General features: G+C 50.0%; 1 protein-coding gene across 1 annotated transcript in view; it reads left to right on the forward strand.

The window, feature by feature from the left end:
- SYT3 (synaptotagmin 3) overlaps positions 1 to 25399 on the forward strand; it is a 384737-nt gene that overhangs the window by 286152 nt on the left and 73186 nt on the right. The window contains exon 10 of the mRNA XM_078655302.1: positions 18293 to 18415. Coding sequence (XP_078511428.1) covers positions 18293 to 18379 — 87 coding nt within the window. The 3' untranslated portion in view covers positions 18380 to 18415. The remainder of the gene's footprint in view (positions 1 to 18292; positions 18416 to 25399) is intronic.

Genomic DNA, 25399 nt, shown 5'->3' on the forward strand with positions numbered 1-25399 from the left:
TAGGCAAGAAGTTAGCCAGGGATAATCTTGTGATGGATAAGAGCAAAATTTAAGGGAAATTTCAGATGTAAATATAAGGCCACTTATGAAGGGCCTTACACCCTAAAAGGCAGAGTGTTGTGTGAAACATAGTAGTCACATTGTGGTCTGAGGAGCACAGTCAAGAGAAATACTACAAAGGTAGTGGAGTTTTGCAGATGGGAAACAGAAAAGAAAGCAAATCTCTGAGAAAAAGAATATTTATAAAGACCCCTGACCAAGAAATTATCAATGCACTAAAAGTAGCTGAAAGTACAGCAAAGATGGGCCATCCAAATGCCCGGACCTATCGTGATATTGGGCTTCTGTAGAGTTCTTTTTCACAGTCTAAGGAAGTGCAGTCTGGGGCGCAGGCCTTAGGTGAGATTTCCCTGCCCAGTCACAATTCCTCTAGGAGAAATAGACATTGTCAATGTGTTGGGGCACTGCCTGGCACAGACTGGCACATAATTTCAATGATGGCCTGTCTGGGCTTCCCAGGTCAATTCTCCTTGACATGCACCCAAGGATCTTACCTTTCTCAACTGTGCAAGAGAACCAAAGGTCAGGCACCTTTCTAGCAGCAACTGTGGGTGACTGAAGACACCACGGTCTCTGCAGTTATTCAAACCCAACTGGGGTCCCATCCAAACTGGATCATGGGAATGTCCTTGTTGGTTTACCAGAAATTTGACTTACTCCTCTGATTGGGGTACTTCATACAGGTGCCTGTCCAGTCGCACAATGAGAGATCTCACCACATCTCCACCACATTTCCTTCAGTGGTGCCTGCCAATGCCATATGCATCTACAAATTCGCTCACCTGTTACAGGGGTCTTCAATATGGATTTGCTCCTCTCTATTGCTGAGACGCTGACACTCTTTGAATGGCAGAGATGTCCTGTTAGATCTGGGGGTCTCTAGTTGGCAGAGGTAGGTACCACTGTCCAAATAGGGACCCTTGCTTCTAGTCAGGGCAAGGAGATAACCCTCTGAGATAACCCCAGCTCACCCTCTAGGTAGCTTGGCACGAGCAGTCTAGGCTAACCAGAGGCAATGCGTAAAGTATTTGTACCAACACTCACAGTAACACAGTGAAAATACCACAAACTGACTCCACAACAGTTTAGAAAAATAAAGGTATTTTTAATCTAAACTACACAAGACCAAAACGACAAAAATCCAACATACACAGTTCAAGAATATGGTTTCAAAAAGAGTTCTTAAGGTTGCGTTAAAGTTCTTCAAGTTGCGGTAAAATAAACCACAGATGCGTGAAAAGTTCACAGTTGCGTCACGTTTACTCACAGTTCCTTTAGTTGCAACAAAGTTCCAAAAGCAGAAGCTGGTGCGGTGGAAAACAAGCGATGCGTTGCTCCTGAGACCCTGGGGAGGCGATGCGACAGCCCCGCTGCAGCAGCGGGCGTGTTGCGACGAATCCGGTCTGTATGGGGAGGAAGGCCACTTGTATGGATTCCGGTGCGTAGGTTCCGTAGGAAGTCTGTTCTCGCAAAGGCACGATGCGACGATCTCGTAGGGGCTGCGACGATCTCCGGGGCGACGATGCGCGGTCCAGCGGGGATCCTCTCTCTCGCAGCTCCTCGATGCGTTGATTCTGCGACGACACTCGCAGCGACGTGATGCGACCCGCAAGCAAGCGGTGCGGCGATCTCACCCAGCGACGACAGGCTCTGCGACGATACTCGCAGCGATGTTCAATTCTCCCGCACCGGTCTGGTGCGTCCCGCAAACGAAGGATGCGACAGCTCTGGCAGCGGCGTCAGGCGCTGCAACGATCTCGACCTCCGTAGCGGCGGGAAACTTCTCGCACTGTCGGGGATGCGCTCCGCAAGCTAGCGATGCGACACTTTTCAAGTTTAAAAGTCACTCAAGCTCAGTTTCAAGCTTCCCAGCTCAGGTACAACTTCCAGAGGCCCCACAACTGGATCAAGCACTCTAGGAAGGACAGAACTCTCTCAGCAGAGTTCAGGGAAGCTGGGGGTGAAGTCCTTTCGTTCCTGGGACTTCAAAACAGGGAGCCAGCTCTTCTCAGGCCCTTGGAGATTCCTTCAAGACAGGGGACACAGCTCAGCAGCAAAGTCCTTCCCCTCTCCTTGGCAGCAAAGCAACAGGTCAGTCCAGCAGAGCAACAGCAGGACAATCTTCCTTCTTCAGTTTCAGCTTTCTCCTTGGCAGAGGTTCCTTCTTGATTTCCAGGATGATCTAATTTTCTGTTGTCAGGGGTCCTGTACTTATACCCCTAAAGTCTTTGTTCTCTTGGTGCATGTGGGCCCTGAGCCCGGTCTGAACCAGTTCTGGGGTTTCCTGAGTACTTTGTTTTGCTGGCTGCTTCTTTCCTTTCAGAGTGAGGGGCAGGGTCCACAGCCGCCCAGCAGGGGGTGGAGCCAGCATTGTGGAAGGCAGGCACAGCCCTATTCAGACCAGGTGCTAACTCCTCCCACCACTCCAGTTGCAAATGCAGTCATTCAGCCTAGTGCTGACTCAACCAGCCTCCTGGGGAATTCCCCAGCCCCTGTCACTCTCAAACCAGACGGCCAATACACAAACAGGCCCAGGCACACAGAAGGGTCAGACAAGAGAACAGCAACTTTCTAAAAGTGCTGTTCTCAAACACAGGATTTAAAAACAACCTTTCCTAAAAGATGTGTTATTAAATTCTGAGTTCAGGGATACTAGATACTTATGTCCTATCTTGTTCCTATGGGAAGAAATGCTGTTAACCACTGTAGCCAGCATCCCCCATGTTAACCTATGGAGCAAGATAGCCTTACAGTAGTGAAAAACGAAAATGGCTGCCATTCACTACCAGAGCATGTCACCTGCACTAGTACATGCTCTACCTTTTACATACACTGCACCCTGCCCAGGGGGGTACCTTGGGCCTTCCATAGGGGTGGCTGATGTGCACAAAAGGGGAAGAGTTTGCCTGGTCAGTGGGGACGCTGACCAGGAGGACATGGCAGTTCTAAACTGCACACAGGCACTGCAGTGTCAGGCCTGAGACATCATTTTAGGGCTACTCCTGTGGGTGGCACAATCAGTGCTGCAGGCCCACTAGTAGCATTTGTCATCACCAGCACTGGCACACCCAATGCACTTTACTAGGGACTTCATGGTGATACAAATATGCCAAACATGTATATCCAATTAGAATAACACTTTACATAGAGAGCATATGCACTTTAGCACTGATCAGCAGTGGTAAAGTGCGCGGAGTCCTATTGCCAACAGCCACGGGTCAGGAAAAATAAGGGAGGAAGAAGCAAAAAGTTTGAGGATGACCCTGCAAGAAGGGCCAGTTCCAACACAACCCCCTTCCAGCCTAAAGCCAGGGTAGACCAAACGATACCTCGATGGTATTCCCTGCTTAAGGCGATAGAACACGGAAACTGGCCCACACAGCAGGGCAGTCCTGTTCTACGCCATCCAAAACCCAGTTGGATCACTCTATCTATACTCTCAGGGTCCACCATGTCAATCCATGTGGAACCCTTCTCCTCACCTGTGGACACCACCTGTGCAGCACCTAACCTGAATTTCCTCACAGCTGTGTCCCAACAGACCGACAGCAAGCCACAGTGACCACCAACAGTGATCAGGGATGAGACCCAGGCCTCATGCCTCTCAGGGCGCTCAAACCTCTGTGGCGTCAGAGGGTGGGGGGCAGTAGCCCCAGGTGCTTGGCACCCTTTGTCCACTCCCTCTCTTGTCAGGTCAGGTGTGACACTCTGGCACTGACCCACCAGTCCCGGACCTGTATCCGGTGGCTGGACAGGAGGCTGGGGTGGGCTTCCCCACACCCGGCCCTCCTCTTCCTTGGGGCTCTGTACCCTCCACCCTGGAGCAGTACCCCCTTCTAGAATAGCCAGGGCACCTGTGGCAGGTGTCCCGCACCATTCATCCACCAGTTCAGGGGTGCTATCCTGCAACTGGTATTCCAGGTCAGGGGGGATACCCCGGGCCTGGCCCTCAAACCTAGGCTCCAAGGCCTCCATGTCAGACAGCACCTGAACCTGGCTTCCCCACCCAGGGACTAACCCCTGCAGTGGAACACTTGCCTGGTGCACCAAGACTTCACTCACTGAGGTGCCTGTACTGGTAGACAGTATCCACCTGGCCAACACAACGGTGTGACCCAGTCCACCCCCAGGGTGAGACTCCTGCCCTCCTTCCAGGGGCAACCCTGTCCACCAAGACAACCAAGAACACAACTTTCCTACAAGTTCAGGACCTCCCTCCAGCAACTGGTCTCCCAACCTAGGGTTTAACCCCTCAGGTTGTACCAGGGTCAGGGGCGAGGACTCCCTCCCTCTGCACCCCCTTCCAGAGCGCTGCACCCTCCTTACTGGAGGGGTACCTCTGGGAACCATATTGGTCAGGACACTGGTTACAGATGTCCTTCCTTCCAGGTCAGGCAAATCCTGAACCTGGTCTCCCAACCCAGGGACCAAAACCTGCGGTTGTGCATTTGAGTGGCACGCCAGGACTTCTGGGGACTCACATAGTACCCCCTTGAGAGTGACACACAACTCATGTGTCCTGTGACAGTCTGCCTGGTGCAGATCTTCCGACTCCTGTCCACCTGACAGCGTGGGAAGATCCCCCAGGACAGAAGTGAGGCCACCATGGTCACTCACTGGGGACTCAGCCCTTCCGACTGGTCCCTGACCCACTGGTTCTCCCACTGGGGACTCCTTCCCCTTCTCACCCCTCAGTCTGGACTTCGGTACTCTCCCAAATGGAGCGGCACTGCCAGACACCAGAACTGATGGAGGCCTGGTTACAGGCACTCCCCGTTCCCCAGACACTAGGAGATCCTCCTCAAATGGCCTACAAGTACAGTCTAGGTCCCCAACCTGGTGTTCCCTTAAGGACCCCTCCAGGCCCTGAGACTGGGTTTCGGGCACCGTGAGACACACCGTCCCACACTCACTCCTTCTCCACTGAGACCGGACATGAGCCCCTACACCCCTCCCACTACATTGGGACCTAACTGGGCTACACTGAACCTCTTCCACCTCACAGGTCTGGAAGATATCTAAGCCACTCCTTTTGGGATCACTCCCCAATGCCTCCTCAGACTCTCTGGAATCCACCAAGAGGTCTGCCTCCAACGCAAGCTCTCTGGGCTCAGAGAACTCACACTCCACCGGGTGTTGGCATAGCTCTGGAAAACAGGAACTTAAAATATGCTCTCCAACAAATGAATCACACAGCCCCCCATAGTTGTTGACCAAGCTACCCTTTGCCTCACCCTCCAGTGCCTCACACAAGTACCCCACACCACTCTCCTGAGACTGTCAAGACAGTATCTGACTGTCTCTGTCACACAACCCACACTCTTCTGGCTGGTCTTCACACACACACACCAAGGTTTCTTCCACGGGGGAACCCCTCTCCCTGTACCTCTCTTCTAGAGTCAGTAGAGTGTCCCTCCCACCACTAGGAATATGGTCCCCTGAGCCAGTCCCCCAATCTACTTCAGGGATACTGCTCTCCACTGGAACTACATCATAAACTTGAACCCCCTGGTGTATGTCGACCCCCTCCCTCGAGTCAGGCGCCACATCTCTGGGCGTTTGTACCTCTCTCTCCGCACTAGATATCATAATCATGCTGCCACCATCTGAGCTGGACTCCACCTCCAACTCAGCAAAGCTCCTTCCTTGAGCGTCCCATTTTTCTTTTTGGGCTAAGGCCCACCGGATCATACCTTCCTTGCTTAGCCGGTCTAATTCTCTGCACCTTTGCTCAGTAGCAAGGAGCCACTCATCTTTCTCTTCCTCACTGTCAGAGAAGTCCTCCTCCTCAGAATCATCTGCTAATGTTGCTTCCCAAATTCTGGCCTCATGGGAATACAGGCATGCCTCAAGATCCCTCCTTGTGGAACCTTTCTCCATGGGCAGCCCCCTCTTCTTGCAAAAGGCTTTTATCTCCTCTTCTGTGTAGATGCACAGGTGGAAAAAGTTGACTTCCATTTTGGCAGGATTTTACAGGTGCAACACTAGCCAGAGTCTCAATATCCAAAAATACTTCCAGGAGGACACCGGAAAAAACAAACAGTATGTGGTGGCGTAGTGGTCTGCACTCACTAGTGATGTACACCAATTACTGTGGGTCAAGTACAAACACAAGTTCAAATCCCACCGCCTGACCACCAATGTTAGATCTGGGGGTCTCTAGTTGGCAGAGGTAGGTACCACTGTCCAAATAGGGACCCTTGCTTCTAGTCAGGGCAAGGAGATAACCCTCTGAGATAACCCCTGCTCACCCTCTAGGTAGCTTGGCACGAGCAGTCTAGGCTAACCAGAGGCAATGCGTAAAGTATTTGTACCAACACTCACAGTAACACAGTGAAAATACCACAAACTGACTCCACAACAGTTTAGAAAAATAAAGGTATTTTTAATCTAAACTACACAAGACCAAAACGACAAAAATCCAACATACATAGTTCAAGAATATGGTTTCAAAAAGAGTTCGTAAGGTTGCGTTAAAGTTCTTCAAGTTGCGGTAAAATAAACCACAGATGCGTGAAAAGTTCACAGTTGCGTCACGTTTACTCACAGTACCTTTAGTTGCAACAAAGTTCCAAAAGCAGAAGCTGGTGCGGTGGAAAACAAGCGATGCGTTGCTCCTGAGACCCTGGGGAGGCGATGCGACAGCCCCGCTGCAGCAGCGGGCGTGTTGCGACGAATCCGGTCTGTATGGGGAGGAAGGCCACTTGTATGGATTCCGGTGCGTAGGTTCCGTAGGAAGTCTGTTCTCGCAAAGGCACGATGCAACGATCTCGTAGGGGCTGCGACGATCTCCGGGGCGACGATGCGCGGTCCAGCGGGGATCCTCTCTCTCGCAGCTCCTCGATGCGTGGATTCTGCGACGACACTCGCAGCGACGTGATGCGACCCGCAAGCAAGCGGTGCGGCGATCTCACCCAGCGACGACAGGCTCTGCGACGATACTCGCAGCGATGTTCAATTCTTCCGCACCGGTCTGGTGCGTCCCGCAAACGAAGGATGCGACGGCTCTGGCAGCGGCGTCAGGCGCTGCAACGATCTCGACCTCCGTAGCGGCGGGAAACTTCTCGCACTGTCGGGGATGCGCTCCGCAAGCTAGCGATGCGACACTTTTCAAGTTCAAAAGTCACTCAAGCTCAGTTTCAAGCTTCCCAGCTCAGGTACAACTTCCAGAGGCCCCACAACTGGATCAAGCACTCTAGGAAGGACAGAACTCTCTCAGCAGAGTTCAGGGAAGCTGGGGGTGAAGTCCTTTCGTTCCTGGGACTTCAAAACAGGGAGCCAGCTCTTCTCAGGCCCTTGGAGATTCCTTCAAGACAGGGGACACAGCTCAGCAGCAAAGTCCTTCCCCTCTCCTTGGCAGCAAAGCAACAGGCCAGTCCAGCAGAGCAACAGCAGGACAATCTTCCTTCTTCAGTTTCAGCTTTCTCCTTGGCAGAGGTTCCTTCCTGATTTCCAGGATGATCTAATTTTCTGTTGTCAGGGGTCCTGTACTTATACCCCTAAAGTCTTTGTTCTCTTGGTGCATGTGGGCCCTGAGCCCGGTCTGAACCAGTTCTGGGGTTTCCTGAGTACTTTGTTTTGCTGGCTGCTTCTTTCCTTTCAGAGTGAGGGGCAGGGTCCACAGCCGCCCAGCAGGGGGGTGGAGCCAGCATTGTGGAAGGCAGGCACAGCCCTATTCAGACCAGGTGCTAACTCCTCCCACCACTCCAGTTGCAAATGCAGTCATTCAGCCTAGTGCTGACTCATCCAGCCTCCTGGGGAATTCCCCAGCCCCTGTCACTCTCAAACCAGACGGCCAATACACAAACAGGCCCAGGCACACAGAAGGGTCAGACAAGAGAACAGCAACTTTCTAACAGTGCTGTTCTCAAACACAGGATTTAAAAACAACCTTTCCTAAAAGATGTGTTATTAAATTCTGAGTTCAGGGATACTAGATACTTATGTCCTATCTTGTTCCTATGGGAAGAAATGCTGTTAACCACTGTAGCCAGCATCCCCCATGTTAACCTATGGAGCAAGATAGCCTTACAGTAGTGAAAAACGAAAATGGCTGCCATTCACTACCAGAGCATGTCACCTGCACTAGTACATGCTCTACCTTTTACATACACTGCACCCTGCCCAGGGGGGTACCTTGGGCCTTCCATAGGGGTGGCTGATGTGCACAAAAAGGGAAGGGTTAGGCCTGGTCAGTGGGGACGCTGACCAGGAGGACATGGCAGTTCTAAACTGCACACAGGCACTGCAGTGTCAGGCCTGAGACATCATTTTAGGGCTACTCCTGTGGGTGGCACAATCAGTGCTGCAGGCCCACTAGTAGCATTTGTCATCACCAGCACTGGCACACCCAGTGCACTTTACTAGGGACTTCATGGTGATACAAATATACCAAACATGTATATCCAATCAGAATAACACTTTACATAGAGAGCATATGCACTTTAGCACTGATCAGCAGTGGTAAAGTGCGCAGAGTCCTATTGCCAACAGCCACGGGTCAGGAAAAATAAGGGAGGAAGAAGCAAAAAGTTTGAGGATGACCCTGCAAGAAGGGCCAGTTCCAACACAACCCCCTTCCAGCCTAAAGCCAGGGTAGACCAAACGATACCTCTATGGTATTCCCTGCTTAAGGCGATAGAACACAGAAACTGGCCCACACAGCAGGGCAGTCCTGTTCTACGCCATCCAAAACCCAGTTGGATCACTCTATCCATACTCTCAGGGTCCACCATGTCAATCCATGTGGAACCCTTCTCCTCACCTGTGGACACCACCTGTGCAGCACCTAACCTGAATTTCCTCACAGGTGTGTCCCAACAGACCGACAGCAAGCCACAGTGACCACCAACAGTGATCAGGGATGAGACCCAGGCCTCATGCCTCTCAGGGCGCTCAAACCGATGTGGCGTCAGAGGGTGGGGGGCAGTAGCCCCAGGTGCTTGGCACCCTTTGTCCACTCCCTCTCTTGTCAGGTCAGGTGTGACACTCTGGCACTGACCCACCAGTCCCGGACCTGTATCCGGTAGCTGGACAGGAGGCTGGGGTGGGCTTCCCCACACCCGGCCCTCCTCTTCCTTGGGGCTCTGTACCCTCCACCCTGGAGCAGTACCCCCTTCTAGAATAGCCAGGGCACCTGTGGCAGGTGTCCCGCACCATTCATCCACCAGTTCAGGGGTGCTATCCTGCAACTGGTATTCCAGGTCAGGGGGGATACCCCGGGCCTGGCCCTCAAACCTAGGCTCCAAGGCCTCCATGTCAGACAGGACCTGAACCTGGCTTCCCCACCCAGGGACTAACCCCTGCAGTGGAACACTTGCCTGGTGCACCAGGACTTCACTCACTGAGGTGCCTGTACTGGTAGACAGTATCCACCTGGCCAACACAACGGTGTGGCCCAGTCCACCCCCAGGGTGAGACTCCTGCCCTCCTTCCAGGGGCAACCCTGTCCACCAAGACAACCAAGAACACAACTTTCCTACCAGTTCAGGACCTCCCTCCAGCAACTGGTCTCCCAACCTAGGGTTTAACCCCTCAGGTTGTACCAGGGTCAGGGGCGAGGACTCCCTCCCTCTGCACCCCCTTCCAGAGTGCTGCACCCTCCTTACTGGAGGGGTACCTCTGGGAACCATATTGGTCAGGACACTGGTTACAGATGTCCTTCCTTCCAGGTCAGGCAAATCCTGAACCTGGTCTCCCAACCCAGGGACCAAAACCTGCAGTTGTGCATTTGAGTGGCACGCCAGGACTTCTGGGGACTCACATAGTACCCCCTTGAGAGTGACACACAACTCATGTGTCCTGTGACAGTCTGCCTGGTGCAGATCTTCCGACTCCTGTCCACCTGACAGCGTGGGAAGATCCCCCAGGACAGAAGTGAGGCCACCATGGTCACTCACTGGGGACTCAGCCCTTCCGACTGGTCCCTGACCCACTGGTTCTCCCACTTGGGACTCCTTCCCCTTCTCACCCCTCAGTCTGGACTTCGGTACTCTCCCAAATGGAGCGGCACTGCCAGACACCAGAACTGATGGAGGCCTGGTTACAGGCACTCCCCGTTCCCCAGACACTAGGAGATCCTCCTCAAATGGCCTACAAGTACAGTCTAGGTCCCCAACCTGGTGTTCCCTTAAGGACCCCTCCAGGCCCTGAGACTGGGTTTCGGGCACCGTGAGACACACCGTCCCACACTCACTCCTTCTCCACTGAGACCGGACATGAGCCCCTACACCCCTCCCACTACACTGGGACCTAACTGGGCTACACTGAACCTCTTCCACCTCACAGGTCTGGAAGATATCTAAGCCACTCCTTTTGGGATCACTCCCCAATGCCTCCTCAGACTCTCTGGAATCCACCAAGAGGTCTGCCTCCAACGCAAGCTCTCTGGGCTCAGAGAACTCACACTCCACCGGGTGTTGGCATAGCTCTGGAAAACAGGGACTTAAAATATGCTCTCCAACAAATGAATCACACAGCCCCCCATAGTTGTTGACCAAGCTACCCTTTGCCTCACCCTCCAGTGCCTCACACAAGTACCCCACACCACTCTCCTGAGACTGGCAAGACAGTATCTGACTGTCTCTGTCACACAACCCACACTCTTCTGGCTGGTCTTCACACACACACACACCAAGGTTTCTTCCACGGGGGAACCCCTCTCCCTGTACCTCTCTTCTAGAGTCAGTAGAGTATCCCTCCCACCACTAGGAATATGGTCCCCTGAGCCAGTCCCCCAATCTACTTCAGGGATACTGCACTCCACTGGAACTACATCATAAACTTGAACCCCCTGGTGTATGTCGACCCCCTCCCTCGAGTCAGGCGCCACATCTCTGGGCGTTTGTACCTCTCTCTCCGCACTAGATATCATAATCATGCTGCCACCATCTGAGCTGGACTCCACCTCCAACTCAGCAAAGCTCCTTCCTTGAGCGTCCCATTTTTCTTTTTGGGCTAAGGCCCACCGGATCATACCTTCCTTGCTTAGCCGGTCTAATTCTCTGCACCTTTGCTCAGTAGCAAGGAGCCACTCATCTTTCTCTTCCTCACTGTCAGAGAAGTCCTCCTCCTCAGAATCATCTGCTAATGTTGCTTCCCAAATTCTGGCCTCATGGGAATACAGGCATGCCTCAAGATCCCTGCTTGTGGAACCTTTCTCCATGGGCAGCCCCCTCTTCTTGCAAAAGGCTTTTATCTCCTCTTCTGTGTAGATGCACAGGTGGAAAAAGTTGACTTCCATTTTGGCAGGATTTTACAGGTGCAACACTAGCCAGAGTCTCAATATCCAAAAACACTTCCAGGAGGACACCGGAAAAAACAAACAGTATGTGGTGGCGTAGTGGTCTGCACTCACTAGTGATGTACACCAATTACTGTGGGTCAAGTACAAACACAAGTTCAAATCCCACCGCCTGACCACCAATGTTAGATCTGGGGGTCTCTAGTTGGCAGAGGTAGGTACCACTGTCCAAATAGGGACCCTTGCTTCTAGTCAGGGCAAGGAGATAACCCTCTGAGATAACCCCTGCTCACCCTCTAGGTAGCTTGGCACAAGCAGTCTAGGCTAACCAGAGGCAATGCGTAAAGTATTTGTACCAACACTCACAGTAACACAGTGAAAATACCACAAACTGACTCCACAACAGTTTAGAAAAATAAAGGTATTTTTAATCTAAACTACACAAGACCAAAACGACAAAAATCCAACATACACAGTTCAAGAATATGGTTTCAAAAAGAGTTCTTAAGGTTGCGTTAAAGTTCTTCAAGTTGCGGTAAAATAAACCACAGATGCGTGAAAAGTTCACAGTTGCGTCTCGTTTACTCACAGTACCTTTAGTTGCAACAAAGTTCCAAAAGCAGAAGCTGGTGCGGTGGAAAACAAGCGATGCGTTGCTCCTGAGACCCTGGGGAGGCGATGCGACAGCCCCGCTGCAGCAGCGGGCGTGTTGCGACGAATCCGGTCTGTATGGGGAGGAAGGCCACTTGTATGGATTCCGGTGCGTAGGTTCCGTAGGAAGTCTGTTCTCGCAAAAGGCACGATGCGACGATCTCGTAGGGGCTGCGACGATCTCCGGGGCGACGATGCGCGGTCCAGCGGGGATCCTCTCTCTCGCAGCTCCTCGATGCGTTGATTCTGCGACAACACTCGCAGCGACGTGATGCGACCCGCAAGCAAGCGGTGCGGCGATCTCACCCAGCGACGACAGGCTCTGCGACGATACTCGCAGCGATGTTCAATTCTCCCGCACCGGTCTGGTGCGTCCCGCAAACGAAGGATGCGACGGCTCTGGCAGCGGCGTCAGGCGCTGCGACGATCTCGACCTCCGTAGCGGCGGGAAACTTCTCGCACTGTCGGGGATGCGCTCCGCAAGCTAGCGATGCAACACTTTTCAAGTTCAAAAGTCACTCAAGCTCAGTTTCAAGCTTCCCAGCTCAGGTACAACTTCCAGAGGCCCCACAACTGGATCAAGCACTCTAGGAAGGACAGAAGTCTCTCAGCAGAGTTCAGGGAAGCTGGGGGTGAAGTTCTTTTGTTCCTGTGACTTCAAAACAGGGAGCCAGCTCTTCTCAGGCCCCTGGAGATTCCTTCAAGACAGGGGACACAGCTCAGCAGCAAAGTCCTTCCCCTCTCCTTGGCAGCAAAGCAACAGGTCAGTCCAGCAGAGCAACAGCAGGACAATCTTCCTTCTTCAGTTTCAGCTTTCTCCTTGGCAGAGGTTCCTTCTTGATTTCCAGGATGATCTAATTTTCTGTTGTCAGGGGTCCTGTACTTATACCCCTAAAGTCTTTGTTCTCTTGGTGCATGTGGGCCCTGAGCCCGGTCTGAACCAGTTATGGGGTTTCCTGAGTACTTTGTTTTGCTGGCTGCTTCTTTCCTTTCAGAGTGAGGGGCAGGGTCCTCAGCCGCCCAGCAGAGGGGTATAGCCAGCATTGTGGAAGGCAGGCACAGCCCTATTCAGACCAGGTGCTAACTCCTCCCACCACTCCAGTTGCAAATGCAGTCATTCAGCCTAGTGCTGACTCATCCAGCCTCCTGGGGAATTCCCCAGCCCCTGTCACTCTCAAACCAGACGGCCAATACACAAACAGGCCCAGGCACACAGAAGGGTCAGACAAGAGAACAGCAACTTTCTAAAAGTGCTGTTCTCAAACACAGGATTTAAAAACAACCTTTCCTAAAAGATGTGTTATTAAATTCTGAGTTCAGGGATACTAGATACTTATGTCCTATCTTGTTCCTATGGGAAGAAATGCTGTTAACCACTGTAGCCAGCATCCCCCATGTTAACCTATGGAGCAAGATAGCCTTACAGTAGTGAAAAACGAAAATGGCTGCCATTCACTACCAGAGCATGTCACCTGCACTAGTACATGCTCTACCTTTTACATACACTGCACCCTGCCCAGGGGGGTACCTTGGGCCTTCCATAGGGGTGGCTGATGTGCACAAAAAGGGAAGGGTTAGGCCTGGTCAGTGGGGACGCTGACCAGGAGGACATGGCAGTTCTAAACTGCACACAGGCACTGCAGTGTCAGGCCTGAGACATCATTTTAGGGCTACTCCTGTGGGTGGCACAATCAGTGCTGCAGGCCCACTAGTAGCATTTGTCATCACCAGCCCTGGCACACCCAGTGCGCTTTACTAGGGACTTCATGGTGATACAAATATGCCAAACATGTATATCCAATCAGAATAACACTTTACATAGAGAGCATATGCACTTTAGCACTGATCAGCAGTGGTAAAGTGCGCAGAGTCCTATTGCCAACAGCCACGGGTCAGGAAAAATAAGGGAGGAAGAAGCAAAAAGTTTGAGAATGACCCTGCAAGAAGGGCCAGTTCCAACATGTCCCAATAGTACAAAGATGTTGTGCCCAGTATTACTTCATTTGGTACTGTTGGAAAGTTGTTCGTTCTTTAGCTTTATTCGATTTTTGTTTAAAATCATAAAAGCATGTTGGGAAGTCATCCTTTTGCTCTGTTCACCCCCATTTTTTGCTGGATGACACAGTTTGTAACTGACTTTGACTGTACCCTGGGCTCTGCTAACCAGGTCCAGGGCCAATACCACTTACAACTGGCAACGACAGGCCCCAAAGGTCCCTAGTAGATGATAGGGCCAGGATGTGCAATCTACCTATAAGTCCATAACATATCATAGGGCATGGAGGTTTAGAGGCACAGCAGATTTTCTGCACTTGCATGTGTGCACTGCTGTGTGTTTGCTGTCCTTCTAAAGGCTGCCCTGCCTGTTGGCTGTCTTTAAAGGTAAATTCCCACAATTGTTATTGACAGACCCAATAAGTCCCTAGTATGTTATAGGGCTAGGGGGTTCAAACTACCTATAAGTCCCTAGTATATAATAGGGCATGGAAGTTTAGAGGCCTGGTAGATTTCTTGCACTTGCATGTGTGCACGGCTGCACGCCTGCTGTCATTTGAAAGGCTATAAAAGAATCGGAAAAAGGTTATGAAAAGGTTACCATAATCAATCAAACAATATGTATTGCAAAAACATCTTTTACAAAAAAACGGACGGGTGGCACCCAGTATCTCATTGGATAGATGGGCCCCCCTGCTTGTAGCCCCAGAACACTGACTAAATATGTGAGAGCAGCATAGTCTCTCAGATCTGCTGCCTGAAACTACAAGGAGAAAAAGTACTGCCCTGCTGGAATCTGGATTTGCACTCAAAGGCCTGCACTCTGACTGATTGCGCCTGCTGCACAATCTGGAACTTCAGCAGTGGGGACTCTACCTTATCCTAAGAAGGATTAGGGAGTGGACTCCCTGCTAGTTTCTGGTTAACGGAGCCCACCTACATCATTTCTACCTAGAGTCCCATACAGAATTTCATCCAGCAGACTGTTAAGGATTAGGCTAGGTACATTGTAGGAATGGTAGTCCAGACATCCCAGACACTATCTAGGAGATTCCAGACCTTTGAGTTGGTGTTATGGGCACTTTAAACCTACAAAGGAGACCTTCAGGAAGTACCTCCTGAAGATTAGAACTTTTGTGAAAAAGCTGCATGAGGTGACCGACCTGATGCCAAGAGACAACCGACTACCTTCAACCGCTACCCGGATTTCTTGTTCGTCTTGCTAAAAAGCTCCGGAGCTCCAAACTTCTAGGATTTGACCAGAGTCTCAAAGAAAGTAAAGCCGGTGAACCCTCTCTGAATCTAGCCTGCTGTGGATGGTCAATTGACCGCGACAGAAAAAGATCCAGAAAAGCTTCTAAGTGTGTAGGTAAAAGTTTGACCGAGGTCTCCCGCTTAGTGTATCAGACCAGGGCTCCATCGCGGTTGGCCTCAAACTTTGACTTTATCCTTGCCAAGAGTGGCGTTATATATTTTTAAGCACTATAAAGTGGTTAATCTTTTAAACTTCATATCTCCAGTTCCCTGCATTTGATTTTTGCCATTTGGTGTCATTTTAAAGATTTAAAATATTTCCTATTGTTATAAATTGATGGGGGATTTTTATTGTGTGCTGTGCCTTACTTATTTTATGTATTGGTGTTTTTAAGTGCTTTACATACCTGTCCCCTAAGTTAGGCCTGACTGCTCGTTGTCAGCTACCAGGGGTTGAGCAATTACTTATTTACTGAGACCTTTACTGGACCTTATACTGGGTTGGTGGCCTCATTGCCAGTGGTAAGTGCATACTTACCCCTGCCAATAACCCACTTTCTGACAGGTACTTAATATTGTGACGCACACTGATACTCAAAACCTATTGTCTTGCCCTATGGAATAAATGATAACAATTGACAGTGCCTCTGTTTTGCAAAAACGCAACTTTGTCTGGAGTCTTCATGAATACATGCAAATTGTCCTTTTGTCCTAGGCAGCTCATTCCAGAATCCCCAGGTTCAAGAAGGGCACACTCTGACATCATTCTTCTCTGGCCATGCCCTCAGAATTTGGATTTCCCCCCTCCGAGTTTTGCCTGGCTGCTTCCTACTTGGTATTAAATAGTAGCACTAGTCAGTGGTCGCCTCTCCACTAGGATGTCTTCCGGCCTGATGTAACTGCGCTACCAGGGTTCCTCTCCTAGCCTCCCCACGCCTCTGTCTAAGCTTCTCCTCCTACGTCTCTCTCTACATTATTTCCGTGATTTTTCTTTGAAATGCTGATTTGTTTCATATCTTGCAATCCAGGATCATTAACTCTTCCATACCTCTACGTCAGGATGACAGTATAATTGCATACTACCACTGCATTAGGATTGCACCCAGAACATTAATGACCTCGATGTACGTCTGTATCATAAAGACACTGTAATTTCTTGCTATGATAATTATTATTAATTTCCTGTATTTTCCTCTCTAGGTGGTACTATTTCCACACTGTCGTTTGTGTCTGGGTTTTATGTGTTCCTCGCCATGCTGGTCTTTTCTGTATAGCACTCTGATGCTCTATGCCCTGGCTTACGCCTAACAAAACCTAAATACATTTGTAAAAATACAGTTCTTTTGACAGAAAGCAGTCTATGCAGATTAGACCGATGAGACACTCTCATGTGCTACTTTCAGGAGGACTTTAACGAAAGATTTTGCTAGGTGATTGATGTCATGTGCTTTTGTAGTCTCTTAGGTTGACATTTTTGTAGAGAGGTATTGATGTACAGTCAAGATATTAGCACTCACGGTTTTTTGATTCCATGTGAAAGCACAGACTGCAAAAACATCTTTTAGCAAAATGGCTGATTTCAAAATATTAATTTTAAAATCTTTACTTTACATAATCCTGTTATTTGAAGAATGTTGCCCTGCATTTAATGACAAATTCCATCCCAACTCCCAGTTAGTTTAGGACTAGCTTCATTTACTATTCAAAGACCAGTTCTTGGATATTTGCGTTGGAGCAACTTGCTTTTATATGGAAACTGTTCCTTTATGAAGTCACGTAACTCCAAGGCATATAGGTGGTTTACTTTATTTGTTATAATACGTGAGCCCAGCTCAACCACTTTTTAAAAGGAAATGCTACCTTCCCAATACGTTGCCAGCAATCTCTGTGACATGTTTGCCTTCTTCAGTCAGCGCTTGTTTTCTGTATATGCTTGGTCTATGATTGCTTGTTCTCTGACCCCCCAGGGCTGTGAGTAGCTGTCCATTCCTGGGGCAGCAAGTGCTTGTTCTCTGCATCCCCTGGGGCCACACATGGTCGTATTCTGAATCCACAGGGGCTGCAGGTGCTTGTTCTCTGCATCCCCTGGGGCCACACATGGTCGTTTTCTGAATCCACAGGGGCTGCAGGTGCTTGTTCTCTGCATCCCCTGGGGCCACACATGGTCGATTTCTGAATCCACAGGGGCTGCAGGTGCTTGTTCTCTGCATCCCCTGGGGCCACACATGGTCGTTTTCTGAATCACCAGGGGCGGCGAGTGCTTGTTCTCTGCATCCCCTGGGGCCACACATGGTCGTTTTCTGAATCCACAGGGGCTGCGAGTGCTTGTTCTCTGCATCCCCTGGGGCCACACATGGTCGTTTTCTGAATCCACAGGGGCTGCAAGTGCTTGTTCTCTGCATCCCCTGGGGCCACACATGGTCGTTTTCTGAATCCACAGGGACTGCAAGTGCTTGTTCTCTGCATCCCCTGGGGCCACACATGGTCGTATTCTGAATCCCCAGGGGCTGCAGGTGCTTGTTCTCTGCATCCCCTGGGGCCACACATGGTCGTTTTCTGAATCCCCAGGGGCTGCAGGTGCTTGTTCTCTGCATCCCCTGGGGCCACACATGGTCGTTTTCAGAACCCCCAGGGGCTGCAGGTGCTTGTTCTCTGCATCCCCTGGGGCCACACATGGTCGTTTTCTGAATCCCCAGGGGCGGTGAGTGCTTGTTCTCTGCATCCCCTGGGGCCACACATGGTCGTTTTCTGAATCCACAGGGGCTGCAGGTGCTTGTTCTCTGCATCCCCTGGGGCCACACATGGTCGTTTTCTGAATCCACAGGGGCTGCAGGTGCTTGTTCTCTGCATCCCCTGGGGCCACACATGGTCGTTTTCTGAATCCACAGGGGCTGCAGGTGCTTGTTCTCTGCATCCCCTAGGGCTATCAGTGTTGCTCTGCACACCCCTAGCTCGAAGTGTTTTATGCATTTCATTTATTAAAGATGACAGCTCTGTTTGATGAGTGGATGAATGGGAACGTTAGGAGAGCGCGCCTGTTGAAAACCCTATAAGGTTACACTTCTCAGTTCTGTTATTTGTACATTCCAGGAGAAAACTCTCAACAGCTTCGTGTCGAAGAGTGTTCCACCTCGAGAGAAGCCGAGCATTGTGGTCGATAGTACTCAGTCTGATTAGCCACTGCCGAGGAAGGAGACGCCTACCAGGAGAACTGTAAGTACTCGTGGCCACTGCAAAGCACCGCAGTAGAGTTCCACAGCTGAACTTTCACAGCTAAGGGCCTTCACAGACAGGGCCGGTTCGGGACATAAAATAGGCCCGGGCACCAAAATAAAAGAGGCCTCCCCATTACTGTACCAGATAGCTGAAAAGGCGGCCCACCTTTGCACAGCAGGCCAGTTTTGAACTTGTAAAGACATGCTCTGTGAGTATTTTGCAAAGTATGGGAAGCTGCATACATCTGTGTTTGATGCAGGCAACGTTTGTGGTACTATCAGGGAAATCAATAGTAAAAACCGTCCCACTTGGCCATAAAACAGACTCACGAGCTGCTAAAAACATAGCCCACACGCTGGTCTGTGAGGCGAACCCACCGGGCACTGTCTGATTGCCCTACAGGCCAATCCAACCCTCTTCACAGATGCAGAAAAATTAAGAAACAGAGGTTCAGGCTGAGTTTACAGAGGGCAGTGTGTGGTGGAGACAGACCGCGGAAGACTCTGTATAGAGACAGCCCCCGCTATCAATGATCATGTTGTGATGTTGTTAAACTCCACCCCTCCCCCAGCAGGGTCAGTTGTGGTCTCTTTCTTTGTTATCCCTGTTTCCCCCTGGATACAACTCTCTTCTTGCCTTTCTTACAGCTATTTTTCTTGTTTCTTGGCATCTTAACCTTAAATGTCCTACCCTTCTTTTAATCTCCGGTCTTCTGTACAGTAATGTTCTCAAATGTCTTCAGATGAATTGGAAAGCGCTCTAATGCTGCCTGGCTCAGCGGCGCTATAGAATAATATAAATCAATATATTAAATAGGGCGTTTATCAGATACAGTGATCCACATATGCAGAGCTCACAGAGCTAGGTTCTTCACAGACATATCTCTTTACCCAGAGCTTCAAGAAGAGGTTCACAGCTGAGCTTCCAGAGCACTGGCCCTTCACAGATACAGATTAAGCCAGACCTTTCAGAGCTCAGGGTTATCACAGATACAGGGATACAGAGCTTCAGCCAGAGTCTCACCGCTGAGCTCCGGGAGCCCAGGACCTTCAAGATACAAAAAGTAAGAGATGCATCTGAAATTTCACCCAGAGCTTCCAGAGTGCAGGCACAGGACAGATACAGTGACAGAGATTCACCCAGGGCTTCATTAGAGCTTTCAGACCTTATGATCATCACAGATACAGGGTGTTGGACTTTGGCCCTTAGGGCAGGTTCACCCCTAGACTTTTTGCTTTAAATGGTGACCTGGCAATGTTGATTTTTGGGATTCTGCGCACTTTCACTGTGTCCCAGTGGAAAGTGCGTGCGCACTCTGAGTGCATGTGCTGAGCTAGGCCTGCCCGCCCATAGGAATGCATGGGGAATGTATGTGTCCCTGGTAGTTCCTGATGCGTGGGGTGTACAGGCTTGAGTCTGGTATGTGTGAACTCGTGTGAGTGAATGCTGCGCAACGGTGTATGCAGCATGTATGTGTCTAGTAGCGAAGCGCCATTTCTAGACATGGCTGTACATGTGCTGTGAGGGTGCTGGCGTGTGATTGGCTGGAGCTGGCTGGCATGCCAGGCTCCAGGAAGTCTGGATGGGTCTGCCCGGTGGTGAGTGGGAGATTAGCATGAGTGATGTGTGGGAGGAGTGTACCTGTGTCCTGGATGGGCTGGGTTTTCCCCACACAATGCTGGCTCCGCCCCCCTGTGGTGTGTCTAATGACCCAAGCCCTGCCAGTGAATAGAGAGGGTGGTTGAGGTAAACAGAGTACTCAAGAACCAGCTGCGACTGGTTCCGCCCCCACTCTGCACCCTTGAACAAAGGAATGCACTGTATAAAAATGGGGCTGTGTCCCCACTGAAGTTGTTCTCTTCCAGGATCCTGAGGGGGCTGCTGCTGCTGCTGGGCCAGAGGACCGCCACTTGGACTGTCTCCCTGCCTGGAGACCCAGTGTGCTGGCTCTGAGCCCAGCCTTGCCCCCTGCCTGCCTACAAGGACTTTGGGGCCTGAACTTTGCCTCTAGCGCTTGGAAGCGCTTCCTTGTGGCCCTTAGCGCTTGAGAGCGCTTTCTCTTACCCCTGAAGCGTTGGAAGCGCTTTATTTGCGGCCCTGGCGCTTAGAAGCGCTTTGCTTGTCAGCTGAGCGCTGGGAGCGCTGTTGTTGTCCTTCCGCGGCTGCCCACGCCGCTTTTGCTGATTGAGGAGTCCCCTGGCAGGTGCCCACCCTGCCCGGGACATTGCCGCTGTTTTTGATTTGAAGTTGCCTCGAGGGAGGCCACCCCTCGGTGAGTTCATCCCCCGCCTGCCTGCCTAAATCGGGCCGCCGCGCTGCCCGCGGTGACCCGGAAGTGAAGGGCCGGCCGGCCAATCCGTGCGCGGCCCCGGGGGGAAGCAACCGGAAGTCCCGCCTCGCCGCCGGAGAGGAGAGCCCAGCAGCGAGGAGAGGCGGCGGGAAGGTGCCGGCGGGGCCCCGTTGCGGAGAGGAGAGCCCCGCCGCCCACAAGAGGGAGAAGTGTGGGAAGGGAGCCCCTGAGGAGCGGGAGCTCCCGTGAAGAGCCGCCGGGCAGAGGAAAGCTGCAGCTTGGAAAGGGGAGAGGGGGGCGTCGGGACACATTGCCGGTGTCCGCTCCGCCCCCTCTCCTTAGCGCGACCTCGCGCCTGTGATTCTTGAGAGCCTGCGAGGCTCTTGGCAGCCAGTGTGGTCTAAAGCCCTAAGAGGGCTCAGGGGGCATTTCCTTGTGCTTAGAGTCCCCAGGAGGGGGACTCCAACACGCCCGCATTTGTGCTTGAGCCTAAGAGAGGCTTGAGGCACTCCCAGTGTCCCGGGTCCCCCGTGAGGGACCCCCACAGCCCAGTGAGGCTGCACCTGTGTATTCAGAGCCCAGAGAGGCTCTAGGGGGCACATCTTTGTTCTGGGGCACCGAGCCCAGCGAGGCTCCCACGTTGGCCCCAGTATTGTCTCACACAGCTGCCCAGCACTTCGTGGGCAGCTGCTCCGTTTAGGCCCTGACATTGGGACACATGGACAGTCACAGGTGGTGACTTGTGAGATTGGCGCAATTGTTATTGCTTACACCTCTGAATGTATTTTGATGCATCATGTGTTTTCCCCCTTACACCTCTGAATGAATGTTATGCATTGCATCATGTGCTTACACCCCTACAGGTATTGTAATACATAGGTGGTTGTTTTCTCCCTAGTACAGGTGGTGCTAGTGAGGTCCTGGTTACCAGTAGATACTGGTTGTGTGCTATTTTGTGCTATATTCTATGTACTAAGTGCTATTTCTGAAAGTGCTACTTCTGATTCCTGACAGTGGTCCAGGTGGCCCTGTCCTGTAAATAATCCCTTGTAAATTCTGCCCGTGCCTCTGGCACATTGTAAAGTGTGTGTTTTATCTAATGTGTTTTGGTGTAATACAAAGGCTATTTTTATATAACCTTGTGTGGAGTTTCCTTTGTGGTGGGCCTTTGGTTGTTGTTGCTGGGGTGCGTGCGCAAATACTTAACCTACATCGCCTCCAAGTTTAGCCTTGCTGCTCGCGCCACGTTACCTAGAGGGTGAGTAGGGGTTATCTTGGCGTGTAACTCCCTTGCCCTGACTTGGGTGTGGTGGTCTCTGACTGACTTTGGCGAAAGCCCTGGCCAGCCGGGGATCCCATTTCCAACACAGGGACAGAGAGCTTTATCCAGAGTTTCACCACTGAGCTTCAAGAGACCGGGCCTTCATTTGTACAGAAGAAAGAGATTCTCCTTGTACTTCACCGAGAGCTTCCAGAGCTCAGGGCCATCAACGATACAGTGATAGAGATTCACCAAGAATGTCACTGGAGCTTTCAGAGCTCAGGGTTATCATAGATACAGGGATACAGAGATTCATCCAGAATTTCACCAATGAACTTCTAGAGTCCAGGGCCTTCACAGATCCAGTAAATCAGCGACATCATAGATGCAGTGATAGGGACTTCACTAGAGCTTATAATCATCATAGATACAGGGATACAGAGATTCACGACTAAGCTTTAGGAGTCTGGGCTTTCACACTTACAGAGAGAGAAAGACATTTACCTAGACCTTCACCCAGAACTTCCAGAGCTCCGAGCATTTGCAGATACAGTCTTAGGGATTCACCTTGAACGTCACTAGAGCTTTCAGAGCTTTTTATTATCGCAGATACAGGGATACCCAACTTCATCCAGAGTTTCACAAATGAGCTTCTAGCCTCCAGGGCCTTTACAGATACAGAGATACACGAGGAGCTTCACCCAGACTTCCCAGAGCTCAGGACCATCACAGATACAGTGATAGAGATTCACCTTGAACGTCGCTAGAGCTTTCAGAGCTTTTTATTATCGCAGATCCAGGGATACCGAACTTCATCCAGAGTTTCACAAATGAGCTTCTAGCCTCCAGGGCCTTTACAGATACAGAGATACACGAGGAACTTCACCCAGACTTCCCAGAGCTCAGGACCATCACAGATACAGTGATAGAGATTCACCTTGAACGTCGCTAGAGCTTTCAGAGCTTTTTTTTTATCGCAGATCCAGGGATACCGAACTTCATCCAGAGTTTCACAAATGAGCTTCTAGCCTCCAGGGCCTTTACAGATACAGAGATACACGAGGAGCTTCACCCAGACTTCCCAGAGCTCAGGACCATCACAGATACAGTGATAGAGATTCATCCTGGACTTCACTACAACTGTCACTGCTTATGATCATCACAGGGAGAGAGAGATTGTTAACACATAAAGTTGTGAGCTTGGCTTCACTGCACAAACATACACAGGGACACAGGATATACAAGTAACACATTTTCAAGACAATTACTGTATTGTAACAGTGCCTGGCATTAAATAAAGTGCAACACAACAATAAATGCATGAGCTCACAGCACAGACCTCTAGAATGGTAATGTGGGATGGGGCACATCATACACACACCTCAAGAAAGCTACTAAAATATATAGTTACTGAAAATAAATGTGACCCAATAAGATGTTATTAGAGTATATTTAGTAATTAATGCAGGTTCAGGTATTTATGACTAAAGTGTGATTTGATGGATTTAACCCCTTCTATCCTGGCTCTGGTTACGACATACCCATAGACGCAGACTCACAGAGTGTAATGGTATTAATTACCATTGTTGAGGGAGGGAAGGGCATAATGACCCATTTGAGGCCTATTTATTCTTCAATTTAAATCCATGCTTACTTGAGGAACTCAAAGATCTGTCCATCTACTACAACACTTCCATACCTCTTACCCAGATACTGATTACATGAACGTCATATAAAACTCTGCATTTACTACCAGCATTTTCTATAAGTACTCTAAAAAAATACTCAAAGATTGAATTGCTATTTCTCTTCTATTGGGACAAAACATGGGTAGGAAAAGCTAAACGATGCAGCAAGAAGACCATGAAGAAAGGGCCCTTATCTCGCTGGTAACATTAAGATCCGCTGAGTCTCTCTTCCTCAGCACACATTTCATGCTATTAAGTTGTGTTCAAGCTACACAGCAGGCAGAGACAACAGTAGTGTGCACATATCATTCAACCTTCATTCTCTTCACAAAGCTTCTTGCCACTTCTGGATCTGTAAAAATGAATATTTTAGCAACAGGAGTCACTCGTAATTTGTCCGGATTCTACATTAAGGCCCATTGGAAGTAGGTCTTTTCTTGTATCTGCCAATTTATGCCATAACTTGCATAACTGAACTGACACCTGGGAACTGGAGGAATCTTCTATTCTCATATTTGCCATTCTGTTTTTAAGACGCTGCTGTGTTCAGGACTGGTTCCCCCCACTACACATCCAATAAAACCAATGTGATTCTGCCCCACAGGAGGAGTCTGTCAGTCTGTGTGTTAGGGGTAGGTGATGAGTTCTTATCCTGCAGGCTGCCAACCCCCCGCCATACACGGCCTCCCGCCATGTGCAGTTTGGGGTCCATCGCAGAGCCTGGCCTGCAGCCAGCTCCCCACAGGAGGTCAAGACCCTGTTGCTGGCCAACCCCGATAGTCTTGCAGTGCTACAGCGGGACTCCAAAAATCATTTCTAATCAGCACTTACCATTTCCCTGAAACCTCAGAACACACACTCATTCGTCAGTGGGGCCCATAACACTGCACATTTACTCTGTTCACTTAATTTGGCTTCAAGGATTTTGGTGAAACACAAAGGAGTAATGCTGTAACATTTGGCGGAGTGTCTAAACCTATTTAAGCAAATATTATTTACACCTATAGTTTTATGCGATTTACCATGGTTTTAACAAATACGAATTTTATTCAGACACACCACCATAGTGGATAATGGATCTGCTAGAAAGAAAATCAGGCGTAGGAAAAATTACAAGACCAGCTTTAATATTCCATTTTCCTAATTTTATTAAAAGTAAAACTTTAATATGTCTGACATTTATGCATTAATTAATTCGTTATTGAGTAAAACTTAATTTCAGAATGATCATTTTATTTAGAGCTCAGAAAATAGTCATTTATTTAGAAAATCAGTTAAAAGTTTAGCAAAGAATAGATAGTTCCAAACTCATTCTCTCCTAACATCCCTAACTAACGCCCTCATCTTATCCTTCAATCCTGCAAAGCAAACAAGAAATAAATCAAAGTATCTTACATCCAGGAATCGATCTGCAATCCGACAGCACTTCGAGAGGAAATCGAAAAAGCGACACCCTCCAAGCAAAATCAGGGTTTTTTATGGACTAATTTCCTAACTTAATCTATTTAAAAAGTATCTAACATCCTCAATTCGGGTTCTGATTGGACAAATTTGTGATGGGTGAGCATCTCCTCACCATTACAACATCATATTCACGGTGAATCAGCAAATTAATAAAGGGGTATTGTTTAGGACAGTCTTTGGCCTGGTCACTTCCTTGACTTGCAACGTCGCAATACTTTCCCACGTTTAGAACACTCGACTGTCCACGCCTTGGCAACCATCCTGACTTCCAGGGCAAG

The sequence above is a fragment of the Lissotriton helveticus genome, chromosome 7 (genome assembly GCF_964261635.1).
Source record: "Lissotriton helveticus chromosome 7, aLisHel1.1, whole genome shotgun sequence".
In the NCBI taxonomy this organism is placed as follows: Eukaryota; Metazoa; Chordata; class Amphibia; order Caudata; family Salamandridae; genus Lissotriton; species Lissotriton helveticus.